The sequence below is a fragment of the Theobroma umbraticum genome, unplaced genomic scaffold (genome assembly GCF_002168275.2).
Source record: "Theobroma umbraticum cultivar Fairchild unplaced genomic scaffold, ASM216827v3 scaffold_67.0, whole genome shotgun sequence".
Taxonomy (NCBI): Eukaryota; Viridiplantae; Streptophyta; class Magnoliopsida; order Malvales; family Malvaceae; genus Theobroma; species Theobroma umbraticum.
In genome coordinates this window covers 6210325-6230323 of record NW_018397262.1, presented here as the reverse complement: position 1 = coordinate 6230323, position 19999 = coordinate 6210325, and the positions used below count along the sequence as shown (strand labels likewise).

The 19999-nt window shown below is 37.6% G+C and overlaps 2 protein-coding genes and 2 pseudogenes across 5 annotated transcripts; all 4 read left to right on the top strand.

Moving 5' to 3' along the window:
- The first annotated feature begins 270 nt into the window (after positions 1 to 270).
- LOC110419529 (monodehydroascorbate reductase, seedling isozyme pseudogene) lies at positions 271 to 2929 on the top strand (annotated as a pseudogene). Of its 2 annotated transcripts, none has more exons than XR_016351403.1 (2): positions 271 to 357; positions 1172 to 2929. The product of XR_016351403.1 is annotated as a monodehydroascorbate reductase, seedling isozyme pseudogene, transcript variant X1 (transcript). The 2 variants fall into 2 exon arrangements; XR_016351404.1 differs by having other exon boundaries at positions 316 to 357; positions 1162 to 2929.
- A 1822-nt stretch (positions 2930 to 4751) lies between these two features.
- Positions 4752 to 7594, top strand: LOC110418855 (putative disease resistance protein At1g61300). The gene is made up of 2 exons (XM_089783930.1): positions 4752 to 7472; positions 7514 to 7594. Exons 1-2 carry the CDS (start codon positions 4752 to 4754, stop codon positions 7592 to 7594), a joined length of 2802 nt encoding a protein of 933 aa, XP_089640056.1.
- Positions 7595 to 9193: 1599 nt separating this feature from the next.
- Positions 9194 to 12613, top strand: LOC110419790 (putative disease resistance protein At1g61300). The gene is made up of 2 exons (XM_021432902.1): positions 9194 to 9248; positions 9721 to 12613. The coding sequence occupies exon 2, from the start codon at positions 9734 to 9736 to the stop codon at positions 12587 to 12589; it is 2856 nt and encodes a 951-aa protein (XP_021288577.1). The 5' UTR covers positions 9194 to 9248; positions 9721 to 9733; the 3' UTR covers positions 12590 to 12613.
- A 686-nt stretch (positions 12614 to 13299) lies between these two features.
- On the top strand, positions 13300 to 19933 carry LOC110419988 (putative disease resistance protein At4g10780; annotated as a pseudogene). The gene is made up of 3 exons (XR_016351385.1): positions 13300 to 13894; positions 14459 to 14598; positions 15376 to 19933. The product of XR_016351385.1 is annotated as a putative disease resistance protein At4g10780 (transcript).
- The last annotated feature ends 66 nt before the right edge of the window (positions 19934 to 19999 follow it).

The following is a 19999-nucleotide window of genomic DNA, read 5'->3' as shown; positions in this document are numbered from 1 at the left end:
TAGAGGAAGGAATTTTTGATGATTGATACTTTATGTAAAGGCTGTCTTTGCCTTCTGTTAAGAAGAAGCATGGTGGTAATAACTAAAGTACTAAACAGTTTCAACCTCATGATCCTTTGGTTTTCTAATTGCATGCTTTTCTTTCTCATGCATGTTGCATCCGATACCTTGCCTCAGTGATTTTTCAATTTGCTACATGCTTCACTTTCCTTATAAAAGAAGCAAAGCTTTTAGCTTGAATCTTCACATACCTTTTCATTTCTGCTCTCATTCACAATTGCTGTTTGTTATCTTCTTGGCTTTTCTGTTGTTTCTCTCTTCAAGGCAATTTGGATTACTCTTAGCCACGAACGGCAGGTAAATACCCTTCTTCTAAATCATTGCTTGAAAACAGGTTTACGTATTTATCCATGAAGATAAGTTCTACTCCATTTGTCCTCTATGTTCTTGTTGAGTTCTTTTCTTTTATCTTTAGGAGTTCTGTTTTTACTTGATATTCTCTAATACAACTACTTTTAGTAGCTATGAAGATACTGATAATTGTGTGCTGGAGATCAGTAGGACTTTTCTAATTCATGAGAACAAACTTGATTATCCTCTTCTAGTTGTGCTATTTGGAATTAAATGACTTTTGAATTGCAATAGATTTGATTCAATATAACTTAATGCATGGAATGAAACTTGATTAGCATGCTAATAGTAAGGATTGTTTTTCATTACAGCTAATACATAATATGCATAACCTTCCAAATCCAGGCTAATTTTCTGAAAGCCTTTCTTCTCAGTTTGCCTGCAGCAGTTGCTAATTAACCCATAGTATAATGACAATTAGTAGAGTTTCTTGATTGGCAGACATTGACAAAGCATTTTAATGTTTTAACTGCATACATGTAATGCAGAATCATGGGTACAGAGATGTAGACATTGGGATGTACTCAAGTCTCTTCCATTGTCATAATCTTTTTAATCATATTTTCTATATCTGATCAACTTACAGTCATGTATCATTACCTCCATGACTAGAATTTTTTACTTGGACTTTCTAAAGATTGTTCGTAAACTTAAATATTTAGAAATAACCAACTAAAGATAGAGTTTGTTTGTATTAGTACATCTTTACCAGTTCTGGAGCTGCATTCTGAGCTACTATTTCCTTACTAGTGCATTTCAGGTATTCTTCAGATATTCGTCTATGGCTTTGTTCTACCCATTTTTTGAAAGTCTGAGGATAATCTTTGCCTCTTTTGAACAATGTTTGAACTGTAAAAAAAATTTTGAGGAAAATATGAAGATAATGAAACGACTGTCGGAAGAGTTAAACAGTCTTAAGGAAGATATTGAACTAAGAATAAGTGCAGAGTGTTATGCTGGGACAATGCAAACAGAAGAAGTCAAAAACTGGCTAGAGGATGTCCAGAGGATCAAAAGTGAAACTGAAGTCATTGAACGAAAGGCAGGAGAAAAGAAATTCCTCTCAGATGCATTCCTAGGAAAGAAGGTTGAGGTTAAGGTTGTGGAACTCAAGGCATTTCTTAAGAAAGGTAAAACCTTTCTTGGCTTGGTAAAGTATTTCAGGTACATTATCGTTGGTGGTGGAGTTGCAGCAGGATATGCAGCTAGGGAGTTTGATAGACAGGGTCTTAAGCCAGGGGAGTTGGCAATTATTTCCAAAGAGGCTGTGGCTCCTTACGAACGTCCTGCACTGAGCAAGGGATATCTAAATCCTACGGGAGCTGCAAGACTGCCTGAGTTCCATGTCTGTGTTGGAAGTGGAGGAGAGAGATTGCTTCCTGGGTGGTATAAAGAAAAAGGAATTCAATTGATCCTTAGTACAGAAATAGTGAAAGTAAATCTTGGTTCTAAGACTCTGATAAGTGCTGCAGGAGAAACCTTTAAGTATCAGACTTTGATAATTGCAACTGGTTCCACAGTAATTAGGTTGACAGATTTCAAGGTAGAAGGAGCTGATGCCAAGAACATCTTCTACCTGAGAGAACTTGAAGATGCTGATGAACTTGCAGAATCAATGAAAACAAAGAAGACTGGAAAGGCTGTGATTGTTGGAGGAGGATACATTGGTCTCGAAGTTGGAGCAGCTATGAGAATCAACAATTTTGATGTCAGCATGATTTATCCGGAGCCTTGGTGCATGCCTCGGCTTTTCACCCCAGCTATAGCTGCTTTTTATGAACGTTATTATGCAAATAAAGGAATCAAAATTATCAAGGGAACAGTGGCAGTTGGCTTCAATGCTAATCGCAATGGAGAGGTGACAGGAGTGAAACTTAACGATGGCAGGGTGCTTGAAGCTGACATTGTTGTTGTCGGTGTTGGGGCAAGACCCCTTACCACATTGTTCAAAGGGCAGGTTGAAGAGGAGAAAGGTGGAATCAAAACTGATAAATTCTTCAAGACAAGCATGCCTGGTGTGTATGCTGTGGGAGATGTGGCTGCCTTCCCAATTAAACTGTATAATGAGGTGAGGAGAGTTGAGCATGTTGACCATGCCCGCAAATCCGCTGAGCAGGCTGTCAAGGCTATTAAGGCGAGTGAAACAGGGAAAGAAATCGAAGAGTATGATTACCTTCCATACTTTTACTCTCGTTCCTTTAACCTGTCATGGCAGTTCTATGGAGACAATGTTGGTGACACTGTGTTTTTTGGAGACAACAATCCATCATCACCAAAACCTAAGTTTGGGTCTTTCTGGATCAAAGATGGAAAGGTGGTAGGAGCTTTCCTAGAGGGTGGAACCCCTGAAGAGAACAAGGCTATGGCAAAAATTGCTAGGCTCCAACCTCGAGTTGAGAACTTAGATCAACTGAAAAAGGAAGGTCTTGCCTTTGCCAGTAAGATATAAAAACGTTTTCATTGTAAGTGGGACAAATTCATGTGTGTTATTGTAATTCATCTGTGGTTTGGGCCTCTAATTGACCTGTATATGCAACTAATGACTTGTATTTGCATTGCTTGTTTAATATTATGCAACTTTCTGTATATGGAACCAACATTCATTCCCTTGCCCCTTAGCAAGCATTTAAGCTAAATGTCTGCCAGTGCCAGTCTGTGCCTGAACAAACAAAATAAGAGATAATTGGTAGGTCCTTGACTGTCAACAGGGTTTCATCTTTAACAATTATCACATATTTTTCTTCTATTCATAGTGGAGACAACCAAAAGAAATGAAGAAAAAGAAAAAAGAACAAAAGAAAGAAAGGAACCTGCACACTGATATAGATTTTCTAGAATAGATGGTGTTAATGATAATTATATGCACAGGAAGGCTGGAGAACTGAACAATGTTCTTGTACAAAGAATTTCCATCTTTCCTCATTGTGGACATAAGATGGTTCTTACATTTTCTGGATGATAATGCTCAAGGGGCTGAGCAGTTTGCAATTTGTGCCATAACTTCAGATGTGTGTGTGTGTGTGTGTATATATATATATATATATTTCGAACTTAAGAAACTAAATGAAAATAATTATGCTTCACAAAAATGAAGAGAAGATGAGCCAGAAACTAACAAAAGGAGAGTAATTATGCCGAGGGGTTTCCACAAATGAGATTTTTCAGATTTGTTACCAGTGCATGGTTTGTAGTTGGATTCTGCTACTGCACTACTACTGCATAAGGATTGAGTATCGACCAACCCCTTCATTTAAACTCTTGATATTTGGTTTAATATCTGGGAAGCATGATTATACAAATGAAATTACTTGTTTTATCATGTAAAAATGTGATCCAGTTTGAAGTTTTCCTACAATTTGTTGGGGTACCAGTGTCTACTCTCTCCAAGACTGATTTTCTCAGGTCCATATATACAACCTACTTGCTCAGCCTGTCTAAGAAAGCTGCATAAATTCATCTACTGTCGAACAAAGTTGTACCATCAGGACAATTTACACATAAGTATAATCATAATTTATGGTGAGGATTATATGTAAACAGTTTCAATAGTTGCGGCAAAAACTATTGGTTGAAAAAAGTATAGGAGGTTCAAAACATACTTTGGAAGAAAACCTCAGATTTTTCTTGGCTTCTTAATTTGAAGCAGATTCTGTTCTTTTCCTTGCCATCTCCTATGCCACATTGGCCATTAAATACCTTGCTTTGTTGATTCGTTCTCATTTTAAGACAGTAGCACTTCAGAATGATCCTTTTCTTGCTGTTTTCTTTCTCCCTACCAAAAGATTACCATCTAGCAAGAAAGTTTTGTCACTGTATACTCTTATAGAAGAGAATCTGCATTTTGGTGAGTTCTTCTATTTGAGATATCTTGGTTTCATATCCCCTTGCTCTTTAATCATTCAATTTCATCAACGTCAAGGCAAACACGAGCAGAAAAAGACAATCCAGTTAGGCCAGGACCACCAGGTAGATCATTTATAAAATGCTGAATGTATAACTGTTAGATATATGTAAATGGAGCTGCTTTCTTTCATGCAAAATTAAATAGCTAAAAATCTATACTTAAATATTGTACCTAAAGTAATGACACAAGAAAGATAGCAGTTAGCAAAACAAAGAAAATAAGAAAGCAGTTGAACATTTACAAAGCAGATGGTAAAGTTGAGCCATACCAGATTTTGGTTTTTTGTTATGATTCTGAATTTATTTATTTTTATTCTGTTTGCTTGCTAAGAATTTGCTGAACCACTTTTCTGCACAAGTGATTCATTCAAGATGTTTTGCTTTGTTAGCAAGTGTTTTAATGCAAATTACGAATATTATATTGTAGGGACTTGCTTATGGATCTTTTAGGTGCTGGGGCTCCAACAATCCGCAGATTTTTACTAGATTTTTATAGAAATTTTAAGACTGATCAAGGAAAGAAAAGAAATCTTCATGAAGATATTCAAGTTCTTAGAAGAGCATTGGATAAGCTAAAGATCTTAAGGGAGGATGTAGAAACAAGAATAGATGAAGGGCTTCACATGGGAAAAATAGCAAAGAGAGAAGTGAAGATTTGGCTCAAACAGGTGCAAGCAATCAACAATGAAGCACAAATTGTTGAACAAGACCTAGAGGCTATGTCATATTTCTCATGCAAGCGCCTCAGTGAACTTGTTGGCCGAAAGATTCAAGCAGTAGAGGAAACTTATCAGCAAGGTAGTTTTGTTCAAGGTCTATTCACTGATAAACCTAGCACCAGTGAAGCGACATTGCCAACAATGAAGCTAGGAGGTGAACCAACAGTTAAAGAAACAATCTGGGGATTCTTGATGGGTGATGAAGTTGGAATGATTGGAGTCTGTGGGATAGGGGGAATTGGGAAAACCACCATAATGATGCATATTAAAATTCAACTGTTGAAGGAGAACAAGTTTGATAAAGTTCTATGGGTTACCATGTCTAGAAAATTAAATGTTGTCAAATTACAGCATGACATCGCATCTGCTATGCGAAAACGTCTTCCACAAGATGAGGATATATCAAAGAGGGCAGCAGCATTATTGACAATTTTGGGAAGAGTGAGATATGTGCTGATTATAGATGATGTCCACGAAAATTTTTCCCTTAAGGACATTGGAATCCCTCAACCAGCACATAGCAGAAGCAAATTAGTACTAGTAAGTAGATCTGTTGAAGTATGTCAATCTATGGGATGTGAGGTAGTCAAGGTGCAGCCTCTTTCAAAGGAGGAATCATTGGACTTGTTCTTAGATAAGGTGGGACATGGCATACTGCTAGCCCCAACCTTAGAAAAACTTGTGAAGCATGTTGTTGAGCATTTTTCTGGCTTACCTCTTTCTATTATCACAATTGCTAGTAGTATGAAGGGAGTAGATGATGTTTGTGACTGGAGAAATCTACTCAGAGAATTATGTGCATGTTCAAGACGTGCGAAAGACATGCAGACTCTGATGCTTAATCATTTGAATTTTAGTTTCAATAGCTTGAAAGATCCAAACATACAAAAATGTGTCTTATATTGTGCTTTATACCCTGAAGATTGCAGAATTTCTAGGAATGAGTTAATAGAGTATTGGATGGCTGAGGGGCTTATTGATGAGTTGGGAAGTAGAAGAACAATGTATGAAAAAGGTCACACTATTATCAATAGACTTGAGGAGATTTGTTTATTAGATAGGGCTGATGATGGAGAAACTGTGATAATGGCTGATGTTGTGAGAGATATGCTGTTGCTTTCCAAAGATTTTTGTCCTCGGCTCATGGTGAAGGCTGGCATGCAATTGAAGGAGGTACCAATTGAGCAAGAATGGAAAGAGGAGCTTGAGATGGTTTCCTTGATGAATAATACAATTTCAGAGATTCCTCCCAAGATGTCGCCAAAATGTCAAATTCTTTCAACGTTGCTGTTGCAAGGAAATCATACTTTGAAGAAAATTCCAGAAACTTTCTTTCAGCAGATGCAGCAACTCAAGACTCTAAATCTTTCCGATACTGGTATTGTTGGCCTTCCTTGTTCTGTGTCTAGTTTAGAAAACCTCACTGCATTACTGCTTTATGGATGTGACAAGCTTACCCATATGCCTTCATTGGCAAAGCTTAGGGCATTGAAGAAGTTAGATCTTCATGGTACATGGATCAGGGAGGTTCCTCATGGTATGGAAATGTTGATAAATCTCAGATACCTTGATTTACATATATGGGGTTTGAAAGAGCTACCAAAGGGAATACTACCTAAGTTTTCACATCTCCAGTACTTCGTACTCATTGGTTGTTTAAGAGGAGAAGATGCAGTTGGATTGAGGAAGTTGGAGACTTTTTCAGGTGGATTCTACGAGATTAAAGACTTCAATAAATATGTGTGTTCCGTAAAGGCTGAATTTCCTACTTATTACCAGCTTGTAGTTGGACAAGTTCCAGGACCTCATAGGGGAATTAGTAAATATTACAAAGATGTGATTTTAAAAGACTGCAACATAGGAGGAGAAGATCCTGTTGTGCTCCCAAAGGACCTTCAACTTCTGTGGATTGAATGCTGCTACGGCGTGAAGAGCTTAACTGATATTTCTTTGTTTCAAGAAGAAACCAGTTTGAGCATCTGTCATATTTGGTCATGTCAAGAGATAGAGTGCGTGCTTGACTTATCCTCCTCAACCTCATCGTACTCCCCACTTCAGAAACTTGAGAAGCTAGAGCTTCTGAGTTTGTGTAACTTGTGTATACTTGTGAAAGTCAAGAGGGCAGCAGCTGCACCTGCGTTGCTTGAACCTCCAGCTCCTGGCATCTTTTTCTGTCTTAAGATATTTAGTATAAGTCAATGTAATGGTATCAAGAAGTTGTTTCCATCTGGTTTGTTGAAGGATCTCCAAAATCTAGAGGAGATACTGGTTGTTTCTTGCGAACAAGTGGAGGAAATAATAGCATCAGAAGAAGAGGAAGAGAATCACAAGGCAGAAGGAAGTAATGCAACCATAACATTTGCTCTTCCCAACTTAAGGCAATTGTCGTTTTTTGAGTTACCAAAATTGGAGAGAATCTGTTGTGAAAAGGGAGTCATGGTTTGTGCTTCTCTTCAGAATATTGAAATACGGAAATGTAGGAACCTGAAGAGGATCCCTCTGCATCTACCCTTGCTAGACAATGGCCAGCTATATCTTCCTCCTTCTCTCAAACTAATTGAGGTATCTCCAAAAAGATGGCGGGAATCATTGAAGTGGGATCATCCCAACGCTAAGAACGTCTTTTTACCTCTCTGTCAATTCATTGAAGAAATTCCATCACCAAAACCAATTTCCCCAACAATGTTAATGCATTAAGGGCAATGGTGTTTCATCAATCAGCTAAAAAGAGGAACTTTATGTGTACTGTAAGTAATAGAACATATGATTCAGTTCGCTTTTTATGAGTCTTTTTCTGCTTGGTTTTAAAAACTGATCACTTTTGTGACTTTGAACTTTTGTTAGGTTCTCCAGCCATGTGAATTCATTTCTCCAAGCCCTGGTTCAAAGGTTCTCTAAATCACCAGGCTCTCTTCAATCCATCTTTTGGGAAGAACTTCAATCAATGCTTGTTCATTTCTGTAATTTAGTTATGAAGTAAATGCAAAAGCACATTAAGCAGTTTATCTTTCTATGTGATGGTTTGCTGGATAATACCATCCTGTAATTCATTGTAAATTCTTAAACAGTTATGATGCTATTTCTGCTTCATTACTTTGAAATCCCAAGACAACATTTTTGTAATCATACAGTTAAATGCAAAAAATACATGGGGCGGACATTTTTCTTTTTCAACTTGATTTATGTTAAACCCTTGACCTTGAGTGCTTCTAAAGTTCCATTTTAAAGTATGTCAGTTGCTCATGCTTGACATGAGAGAAAATGGGGACTCGTTGCCTCAATCTGGTCCAGGCTTGGTATTAGCATAAACTTAAAATGGAGAAAAATAGATGAAACAATTGAACTGAGAGTTGAAGAGCAGGCATATAAGGTTTGTGTGCAGGAGGTTTATCCTGAGATGGTATTGGAATTTGTCCTGATATTTCTTGTTTCAAGAAGAAACCTACTTGAGGAAATCTGTCATATTTGGTCATGTCAATTGATAGAGTATCTGTCATATGTGCTTGAATTATCCTCCTCAACCTCATCCTGCTCTCCTTTCAGAAACTGGAGAAGCTAGAGCTTCTGAGTTTGTATAACTTCCATGTACTTGTGAAAGTAAAGAGAGCAGCAGCTGCACCTGCAGCTCCTGGCATCTGTTTCTGTTTTATGATATTTAGTATAAACTCATAATACTAGTATCAGGAACTTAGTTTCCATCTGGTTTCTTGAAGGATCTTCAAAATCTAGAGGAGATTTTTGGTTAGTTCGTGCCAATGGGGGAAACAATATAGCATCAGAAGAAGTACTGGAAGAGAATCACAAGGGGAGAAGGAAGTAATGAAACCATAACATTGAGTTACCAAAATTGGAGAGAATCTGTTGTAAAAGGGGAGTCATGGTCTGTGATTCTCTCCAGAACATTGAACTAGGAAATTGTGTTGTTACCCTCCATGCAACAGGCAATTTACAATGCCACATGTCGCATTCTAAAGGACATTTGACTTTGAGGATTAAAATCATTGTACTTCAGAGTTGCCGGACAACTACTGCAATCACTGACGTTGACATGCCCACTGTTCATTTCTTTTGCTCATTTTTCTCACAGAAGATTAGGATTTGGTTAAGGAAATATCTGCCAGTTGCTTTCTTCTAGGCTTTTGCTTCTCCTTCCTTGCCATTGATAGTCAACTAACCTCTTTGGAGAACTGCTACAATATCAGCGTACAAGACTTGGTAAAACTCTCTACCTTTGGGCATTTTCTTTACAGTACTGCATTATGCTCACTTGATTTACTTAGCATTGCTTGTTTGTCTAATCAAAGATCATTGATTATTAATATTTGATCTTTCCACAAGTTCCATTATCCTTTATATGTTTCTTTTTTCTTCCTATTAAGTTACACTGAGAATAATCAGAATAACTAGAAAGGAATAATCCTAGGCCTCGGTAATTCTCTTGCATATAGTAATTAGATATACCCATTTCCTTAGATTACTGACTTTCCTTCCATTTCCATCATTTTTTTTTATTTCCCCCACACAAGATTCGCACTTAACAAGTTAATTAGCCCTTGTGCTTCCCACTCTGCTAGAAGAATAAACTTCCTGCAAACCAGCCTTTATATTTTCTGTTTAGTTGTTTAGTTTCTGTTTGCTTGCTAAGAAGTTGCTCAGGTTCATGCAACGACAGTCTTTTGCCTTACAGGGTGTAGCTCATAATGGAGCTTGTAGGACCAATCCTTGAAGTGATAAAGTGCTTTGGTGGTCTAACTTGTAGATACTTGGATAATCACCGAAAACTTGAAGAAAACATGAGTAAGCTTAGAAGAAGAGTGGATGGTCTAAATATTCGAAAGAAGGATATTGAATTGAGAAAGGATGCAGAGCTTTGTAGTGGAAAAGTGGTAAAGAAAGAAGTCGAGAGATGGCTTGAAGATGTAGAAATGATAAATATCGAAATGCAAACGATTGAACAGAAGTTATGTGATGTGTCATACTTCTCACGTGGAAGCCTTGGGAAACTTGTTTGTCGAAAGATTAAAGGAGTGAAAGAAATTCATCAACAAGGCAAATTTCTTGATGTTGTGACAGTTGCTGTACCACCAACTAGGGGGGTAATATTGCAGACAACAGATCTAGAAGGTGAAATTAATGTAAACGAACAAATTTGGGAATACTTGATGGGTGATGATGTTGCTATGATTGGAGTATGTGGTATGGGTGGCATTGGGAAAACTACCATCATGAAGCATATCAATAATCAGTTGTTGAAGGAGGCTGGATTTGATAAAGTGATTTGGGTCACTGTGTCGAAGGAACTAAATGTTGTCAAATTGCAAGAAGATATTGCATCTGCATGTGATATGAAGCATCTTCTTCCCAAAAATGAATTGGAGCGAGCAACAAAATTGATAGATATCTTGAAAACGAAAAGATACGTCTTGATCTTAGATGATGTTTGGAAACAGTTTTCTCTATTGCAAATGGGAATCCCTGAACCGAGACACAATGGAAGCAAACTAGTAATCACTAGTAGATCAATTGATGTTTGTCTATCTATGGGTTGTAAGGTGCTTAAAGTGCAACCTCTTTCAAAGGAGGAGTCTTTGAACTTATTCTTAAATCATGTAGGGCAGGGTGTTTTGCAAGATCCTGCTTTGAAAGAAATTGTGAAGCTTGTTGTTGATCAATGTAGTGGTTTACCACTTGCCATTGTTACGATAGCCGGAAGCATGAAGGGTGTGGATGATGTTCGCGAGTGGCGTAATGCACTATATGAATTATGTGAACGTGTGAAAAGTGTAAGAGGATTGGATACCGAAATATTCAAATGTTTGATGTTTAGTTATGATCGTTTGGGTGATTCGAAAATTCAAAATTGTTTCTTATATTGCTCTTTATACCCGGAGGATTATACAATTGAAAGGGGCATGTTAATTGAAAAATGGATAGATGAAGGACTCGTTGATGAATGTGGATGTAGACAGGCCATGCAGGACAGAGGTCATAGTATTTTGAATAGGCTGGAAAACAATTGCTTGTTAGAAAAGGGTGTGCATAGTAGAGGAGTCAAGATGCATGATGTATTGAGAGACATGGCATTGTCTCTTAAAAAAGCTAATCCTCGATTCATGGTGAAAGCTGGCATGAAACTGAAGGAATTACCACGCGAGCATGAGTGGACAGCGGATCTTGAGAAGGTTTCCTTAATGGATAATTCAATATCAGAAATCCCTCCGGGCATATCTCCGAAATGTGAATCTTTGTCAACCTTGTTGTTGCAAGGGAATCACGAAATGGAGAGGATTGCAGAACCTTTCTTCGAGCGCATGCCTGGATTAAAGGTTCTTGATCTTTCTTATACTGACATTCGATATCTGCCCAACTCCATCTCTTACTTGGAAAATCTTGAAGCTCTGGTGCTTCGCTCTTGTTTGAAGTTAAGACATGTTCCTTCGATAGCAAAGCTTACAGCATTAAGAAAGTTGGACTTTTATTGTACAGCTATTGAAGAGGTCCCTCACGGTACTGAAATGTTAATAAACCTTACCTATCTTGCTTTAGATTCTGAAAACCTAAAGGAGTTACCGATGGGAATACTACCTAAGCTTGCTAATCTCCAGTACTTAGTAACTACATCGTATGTAAGAGGAGAGGAAATGGCAAAATTGAGAAAGCTGGAGATATTTTCATGTTTATTCCCTGACCCGCAAGACTTTCAGAAATATATCAAGTCTATGGCTGGTGCAAGGCCTATCAATTACTCGCTTCTAGTGGGATCATATGGGGTTTTTGAGTTTTTTCGACATCGAGAGCCTTATTTAGTCTGGCTGCAGTTTGAGCAACATGAAATTCATAAAAATGTATATTTCTTTAAGTGCAGGTTAAGGGGAGATCAAGATCCTGTAGTGCTCCCCAGTGACCTTGAGGCTCTGCATGTTGAGGAGTGCCATGATCTTCTAAGCTTAAGCTATTCATTTGTGTTCCATGATCGGGTAAATGATTTGAAGCATTGTTATATCTGGCAGTGTAATGGAATACAGTGCCTGCTTGACTTGTCATACTCGTCTTGCAACTTACTTCAGAGTATTGAGACCCTACACGTTAGACGATTGCAAACCTTGCGTCGACTTGTGAGGGTAGGAGTCCCAGCAATGTCCACATCTCAGGGTCCGACACTGCCTGCCATCTTCTCTTCTCTTAAAGTTTTCTATTTAGAAAGCTGTTCAAGTATCAAGAAATTGTTTTCAATTGAGTTGGTGCAGGGCCTCCAAAACTTAGAGGAACTTGAAGTTGTATGTTGTGAAAAAATGGAGGAAATAATAACATCAGAAGAAGAAGAAGAAGGAGGAGGAGGAAATCACGTAGGGGGACCAATGGTTCCCGAAACAACAACTTTTGTTCTTCCCAAATTAAAGAAACTGCGCTTGTTGAACTTACCAGAATTGAAGAGCGTTTGTAGTTCTGGAGTTACCATTCATGTAGATTTTCTTGACTATAAGATTCATCATTGTCAGAAGCTAAAGCCTTTTCCTTCTTGTTTCTGTATATCAGGTGAAAAGGTCTTTGTCTGATTAAATGGTGCATCAGCATCTTCCATTAAGGCCCCACCACTGAGTTCTTTTCTGTTTGATTACTTTTCATCTTCTTTGATTATAATTTTGGATGTCCAAATTTATTGTATTCTTCATCTTCTTTGATTATAGTGAAAATTTTCTTTGTTTCCATGGAAGTAAGATTTAAAGTTGAATCACGTAAATACTTGTGTTATTATTGTCTTATTTTCACCTATGGTTTCTTGTTAAATGTTTTTTTTATGCTTTTCTAACTTCATGCTATCTTGTGAATGTTGAGGAGTTAATTACTCTCCAATTTGGCCAAAATGTGTAATAATGATTGCCAACAATCAACTTATAATGCGTCACACAGGAGTTTCAAGCTGGACTCCAACTGCCTAATAGTAATCCTTTTTACCGCATAAGTCATTCTCTTCTCACTGGGAGGTTTGGGCAGGAAGATCTGCTAGTTGTTATCTTCTTGGCTTTAGTCTCTGCTACTTTCCCTGGTTTCAACCAAAAGCCATTGGAGGAATGGTGCAGTATCAGGCTACTGGACTTGGTAACAGGAACATTCCCTGATTTTAGTGTTGCTATTACTTTTTTGGTTTGGGTTTAGGCCTTTGATACCTGGAATGATAAGGAATGTTCAGAACGTCCTTAAAGATGAAAGAAAAGTCAGGAGTAGATAGTTTACCAAGTCTAGCAGGCTGAAACAGCACCAATCCTCCAAAGATGTTTCAGTTCCAAATCAGGGAAACAAACCAGAGAACTAAAGCCAAAAGATAACAAAGTTTAACAACTAGCAGATCTCCTTGCCAAATCCTAACCCTCTCTCTTCCCTGTGAGAAGAAAATGAATGATGGAGCAAAAGAATTACTATTAGACAGCTGTAGTCCAACCAGAACATGTGATTGCGGCCGACACATGATATAATGAAGTTTGAAACTTTGTCCTGTCTGTTCATGTAATTCAAATTCTACCAATCAGATCATAGATGGAAAAGCATGATAGTGTATAATTGCTTTTGGCCAAAGTATAACAACTGCCATTGATGAACGTCAACCCAATCAATCATACTTTTTTCTTTCATAGCAGGAAGTTGCCTGGCAACCACTGCAATCACTTGCGTAGACTTGCCCACCGTTCATTTCTTTTGCTCCTTAATTCATTCTTTTCTCACAGAAGATTAAGATTAATTTGGTAAGGAAATTAATATCTGCAAGTGGCTTTCTTCTTGGTTTTTACCCCTCCCTCCTCCTTTCCACTGATTTTCAACCAACCCTTTTGGAGGACTACTGCAATATCGACCTACAAGACTAGGTAAACTGCTTACTATTGCTTTTCCTTTTTATCTCTGGGCATTTTCTTACAGTCTTGGATTATGCTCACTTAATTTACTTAGCATTGCTTGTTTGTCTAATCGAGGATCCTTAAGACTTATCAGCTGATCAACCCAGGTGCTTGGTTACTATTTTTCTTGGAATTTTTTTTTTAATTGAGGGAAGGGAATTAGAATTCTGCTTTTTAGGCACGGATCATGCATTGAATCAAATGCTTGGGTGTACCATTTTTCTTGGAATTTAATTGTTTATTAATTCAGGGGAGAGCTTGTCTTGCATTTTTCTTTTCTGAGGCTTTGACTTGGAAAAATCTCTAAGATGAACAGACATGTAAAATTTCAAAGTTCATCATATCATTTGATTGTGGAGATATACCATATTCACATGAGACTTTCTAGCTAGACTCCGTCAATCTAACAGTAATTCTTTTGCTCCATAATTCAATTTCTTTTCACACACAGAGAAAGGGTTAGGATTTGGCAAGGAGATCTGCTAGTTGTTACTTTGTTATCTTTTGACTTCAGTTCCTTGCTTTCTTTCCCAGATTTGGAACTGAACACCTTTGGAGGATTGGTGCTGTATCAGCCTGCTAGACTTGGTAAACTAGCTACTCTTGATTTTTCTTTCATCTTCAAGCACATTCTGTAACGCTCCAAATGTGGGAATTTCTGGGAATCTGTTATGGTATATATAAAAATACTCAAACTTATAGTTGCCGGGCATTTAATAAAATCACGAACAATACCTTACAAGTTAGGTGCGGGTCTTTACCCATTCCATAGGATTTTGCATTGTGGCATTATTTGATCTTTCCACAAGTTCCATTAAGTAATTACTACCTTAGTTTCCATTATCTTTTATAGGTCCTTTTTCTTCCAATTAAGTTACACTGAAAATAATCAGAATAACTAGAAAGGAATAAGCCTAGGCCTTGGCACTTTTCTTGCATAAAGTAGTTAGATATACCCATTTCCACTATTCCTTTCGCTTGTATTAGATTACTGATTTTCCTTCCCTCTCCATCAGTGTTTTTATTATTGGCCCCACATAGGATTTGCACCTAAAAAGTTAATTACTCCTTGCTTCCCACTCTGCTTGAAGAAGAAACTTCCAGCAAACCAGCTGTTAAATCTTCTGTTTCTCATTGGTTTGATTGGAATTCTTTTACTTGAAAGAAAAATTGCAATAAATTAAACAGTATATAATAAAGCAGAACTTCATTGTTTTTCTACTTTCTCAAGCTCATTCTTCCCATGATTTAAAACAGTAGTACCATGTAAATACTTCTCAGTTGTAAGCTTGCTTTATTTGTTTAGTTTCTATTTGCTTGCTAAGAATTTGCTGAAGTTCATGCATGATGCAACTACAGTCTTTTGCTTGCTTCTTGTCTTTATTTGTTACGTGCTTGAAACATAACACCTGAAGCAAACATTTTAAGTATAATTTGGTTTTGTATTACAGGGTGTAGCTTATCATGGAGCTTGTAGGACCAATCCTTGAAGTGATAAAGTGCTTTGGAGGTCCAACTTGTAGACACTTGGATAATTACCTAAAACTTGAAGAAATCATGAGTGATCTTCGAAGAAGAGTGGATGGTCTATGTATTCGAAAGCAAGATCTTAAATTGAGAAAGGATGCAGAGCTTCGTAGTGGAAAAGTGGTAAGGAAGGAGGTGGAGAGATGGTTTGAAGATGTAGAAAGGATAAATATCGAAATGCAAACGATTGAACAGAAGTTATGTGATGTGTCATACTTCTCAAGTGGCCGCCTCGGGAAACTTGTTGGTCAAAAGATTGAAGAAGTAAAAGAAATTCATCAACAAGGTGTTGATGGTGTAAAAATTGATGGACCGCCAACTAGGGGGGTAATATTGCAGACAGCACATCTAGAAGGTGAAATTAATGTAAAAGAACAAATTTGGGAATGCTTGGTGGGTGATGAAGTTGCGATGATCGGAGTATGTGGCATGGGTGGTATTGGGAAAACTACCATCAAGAAGCATATCAACAATCAGTTGTTGAAGGAGATTTGATAAAGCGATTTGGGTCACTGTGTCAAAAGAACTAAATGTTGTCAAATTGCAGGAAGATATTGCATCCGCATGTGATATGAAGGATTGTCTTCCCAAAAATGAATTGGAGCGAGCAACTAAATTGATGGATATCTTGAAAACAGAAAGATATGTCTTGATCTTAGATGATGTTTGGAAACGATTTTCTCTATCGCAGGTGGGAATCCCTGAACCAACACATGATGGAAGGAAACTAGTGATCACTAGTAGATCAATTGATGTTTGTCTATCAATGGGTTGTAAGGTGTTTAAAGTGCAACATCTTTCAAAAGAGAAGTCCTTGAACTTATTCTTAAAACACGTAGGGCATGGGGTTTTACAACATCCTACCTTGAAAGAAATTGTGAAGCTTATTGTTGATCAATGTGGTGGTTTACCACTTGCTATTGTGACAATAGCTGGAAGCATGAAGGGGGTGGATGATGTTCATGAGTGGAGGAATGCACTTAATGAATTATGTGAACGTGTCAAAAGCATGAGAGGTTTGGACGCTGAAACATTTGAATGTTTGATGTTTAGTTATGATCATTTAGATGATTCAAAAATTCAAAAGTGTTTCTTATATTGCTCCTTATATCCGGAGGATTGTACAATTGCAAGGAGCATGTGAATTGAAAATGGGATAGATGAGGGGCTCATTGATGAATGTGGATGTAGGCAGGCCATGCATGACAGAGGTCATAGTATTTTGAATAAGCTTGAAAAGAATTGTTTGTTAGAGAAGGGTGACAATGGTGTAGGAGTTAAGATGCATGATGTTTTGAGAGACATGGCATTGTCTCTTAAAAATGCTTATCCTCAATTCATGGTGAAAGCTGGAATGGAATTGAAGGAATTACCACGCGAGCATGAGTGGACTGAGGATCTTGAGAAGGTTTCCTTGATGGATAATTCAATATCAGAAATTCCTTTGGGCATATCTCCGAAATGTGACTCTTTGTCAACCTTGTTGTTGCAAGAGAATCATGAAATGCAGAAGATTTCAGAGTCTTTCTTCGAGCACATGCATGGATTAAAGGCTCTCGATCTTTCTAGCACTGACATTCGATATCTGCCCAACTCTATCTCCTACTTGGAAAATCTTGAAGCTCTTGTGCTTTGTTTCTGTTTCAAGTTTAGACATGTGCCTTCGTTAGGGAAGCTTACAGCATTAAGAAAGTTGGACCTTTATCATACAGCTATTGAAGAAGTCCCTCATGGTATGGAAATGTTAGCAAACCTCACGTATCTTGCTTTACATTCAAACAATCAAAAGGAGTTACCAATGGGAATGCTAGCTAAGCTTTCTCATCTCCAATACTTGCTAACTACATCCTATGTAAGAGGAGAGGAAGCAACAAAATTGACAAAGCTGGAGATATTTTCAGGTTCATTCACTGAGCCTCAAGACTTTCAGAATTTTGCCGAGTCTATGACAGGTCCAAGGCCTACAAATTACTTGCTTCTAGTGGGATCACATGGGCTTAAGTTCTATGAGTTTTGTCGACATCAAAACGTTTATTTGTTCTGGCTGCAGTTTGAGCAACTTGAAATTCATAAACAAGTATACTTGTTTAACTGCAGGATAAGGGGAGATCAAGATATTGTACTGCTCCCCAATGACCTTGAGGCTCTGCATGTTGAGGAATGCCATGATCTCCTATGCTTAAGCAATACATTTTTGTTCCATGATCAGGCCAATAATTTGAAGCATTGTTATATTTGGCAGTGTACAGGAATCCAGTGCTTGCTTGACTTGTCATTCTCATCTTGCAACCTACTTCAGAGCATTGAAACCCTACACCTTAAACGATTGCAAAACTTGTGTCAACTTGTAAGACTAGGAGTAGCAGCTCTATCTACATCTCAGGCTCTGACGCCGCCTTCCGTCTTCTCTTCTCCTAAATATTTTTATTTGGACAGTTGTTCAAGTATGAAGAAGTTGTTTTCATTTGAGTTGGTGCAGGGCCTCCAAAACTTAGAGGAACTTAAAGTTGTATTTTGTAAAGAAATGGAGGAAATAATAGCATCAGAAAAAGAGGAAGGAGAACAGACGGATCCCAACACAACAACATTTATTCATCCCAAATTAAGGAAACTGTACTTGGAGTACTTACCAGAATTGAAAAGCATTTGTGGTTCTGGAGTTGCTATTCGTGTAGATTCTCTGGAATATAGGATTTCTGATTGTTTGAAGTTAAAGCCTGCTTCTTGTCGTGTATTTATATCAGGTGAAGAGGTCTTTATCTAATAAATGTGCTTGAGCATCTTCCACTAGGGCCTCACTAGTGAGTTCCTTTCTGTTCGATTACTTGTTTTGTTTCTATGATTTTTATGTTACCCTTTTAATTCTGTGATGAATTGATGATTATAGCTGTTGTTTTAATGTCAATTAGTGAAGCTTAAAGTGTTCATTTTACAAAAAAGTTCTAAAAAAGATCTTGTCTTCGAATTTTTTTATTCATGTATGTATATTTTAAGTTTGTGATGGCAAAGAAGCCATAATTGTAGATTGTTTTTTTCTAATGAAATAGAGATACCTTTGGATTGTTGTGGCCATTCTATGACTTACAAGTCATTTTGCTCAAAGTTGAAAGTTTGTTGATAGGATCTCCTGGGGATATATTTTTGCTTATGGGTTGTTTTATACTCTAAATCATAAAATTTCTTACCACATTTTCCAACTCTCTTGAATTTAGTCATCTTGGTCTCTGCCAACCCTGTTTTGAAAGGAATTCTATTATTGATGTTTGTTAAACTTTGATAGCTCCTACTCAGGCAACCCAGGTATAGCAGGTGCAGGAGGTGTTTTCCAAGGAAATTGCTTTCCTAGGACTCTAAACAAGCTTACAAGCTGAACTTTGGGGTCTTAGGGATGGTCTGCTTTAATAAAGATCTCGGGATTTCAACACCTTGAAATTGAAGTGGATGCCTTGCTTGTGTTTGAACTACTTCAGAAAACTAACACTGAAATTTGTCTGTGATATTTCTTTGTTTCCAGAAGAAACCGGCTTGAGGAAATCTGTCATATTTGGTCATGTCAATAATGGACTGTGTGCTTGAGTTATCCTCCTCAACCTCATCCTACTCCCCATTTCAGAAACTTGAGAAGCTAGAGCTTCTGAGTATGAATAACTTCCATGTACACGTGAAAATAAAGAGAGCAGCAGCTGCATGTGCATCTCGTACACCCGCAGCTCCTGTCATGCTTTTCTGTCTTAAGATATTTAGTATAACTCATAGTACTAGTATCAACAAGTTGTTGCCATCTGGCTTCTTGAAGGATCTTCAACATCTAGAGGAGATTTTGGTTAGTTCATGCAAAGAAATGCAGGAAATAATAGCATCAGAAGAAGAGGAAGAGAATCATGAGGGAGAAGGAAGTAATGCAACCATAACATTAGCTCTTCCCAACCCTAGGCAATTGCCATTTTTTGAGTCACCAAAATTGGAGAGAATCTGGTGTAAAAAGGGAGTCATGGTTTGTGATTCCTTCAATTAATCTTCGACTTGGAGTGATCTTCATTTAACAATTTCAGTAATTTACTTTATGTTGTCAATGTAAAACCACATTAAGCAGTTTATGTTTCTATGTGGTAATTTCTAGATAATCCTGTCCTGTAACTAGTAATTTTGCATAAACTCCTACAACAACATTGTCTTGCGTTTGTCCAATGTCTGATATATAGGTAGAGAAAGTCGATTATCAAACAAGAATTATATAGTTAGAATAAATTGAAAAAGTGGAGGAATGGTGTGGTATCAGGCTACTAGACTTGGTAACAGGAACATTCCCTGATTTTAGTGTTGCTATTACTTTTTGGCTTGGGTTTAGGCCTTTGATACCTGGAGTCAAAAGGAAACAAAATTGGAGGAATAGTGCAGCATCAGGCTACAAGACTTGGTAACAGGAACGTTCCCTGATGTTAGTGTTGCTATTACTTTGGGTTTGCGTATAGGCCATTGATACGTGGAATCAGATGCGAACAAAAGTGGAGGAATGGTGGAGTATCACGCTACTAGACTTGGTAAGAG

Coding starts and splice junctions, on each gene's coding strand:
- LOC110418855 (XM_089783930.1), top strand. CDS start 4,752: ATGGATCTTTTAGGTGCTGGGGCTCCAACAATCCGCAGATTTTTACTA. Junction 7,473..7,513: donor GTTGTGAAAAGGGAGTCATG/GTTTGTGCTTCT, acceptor ACGGAAATGTAG/GAACCTGAAGAGGATCCCTC.
- LOC110419790 (XM_021432902.1), top strand. CDS start 9,734: ATGGAGCTTGTAGGACCAATCCTTGAAGTGATAAAGTGCTTTGGTGGT.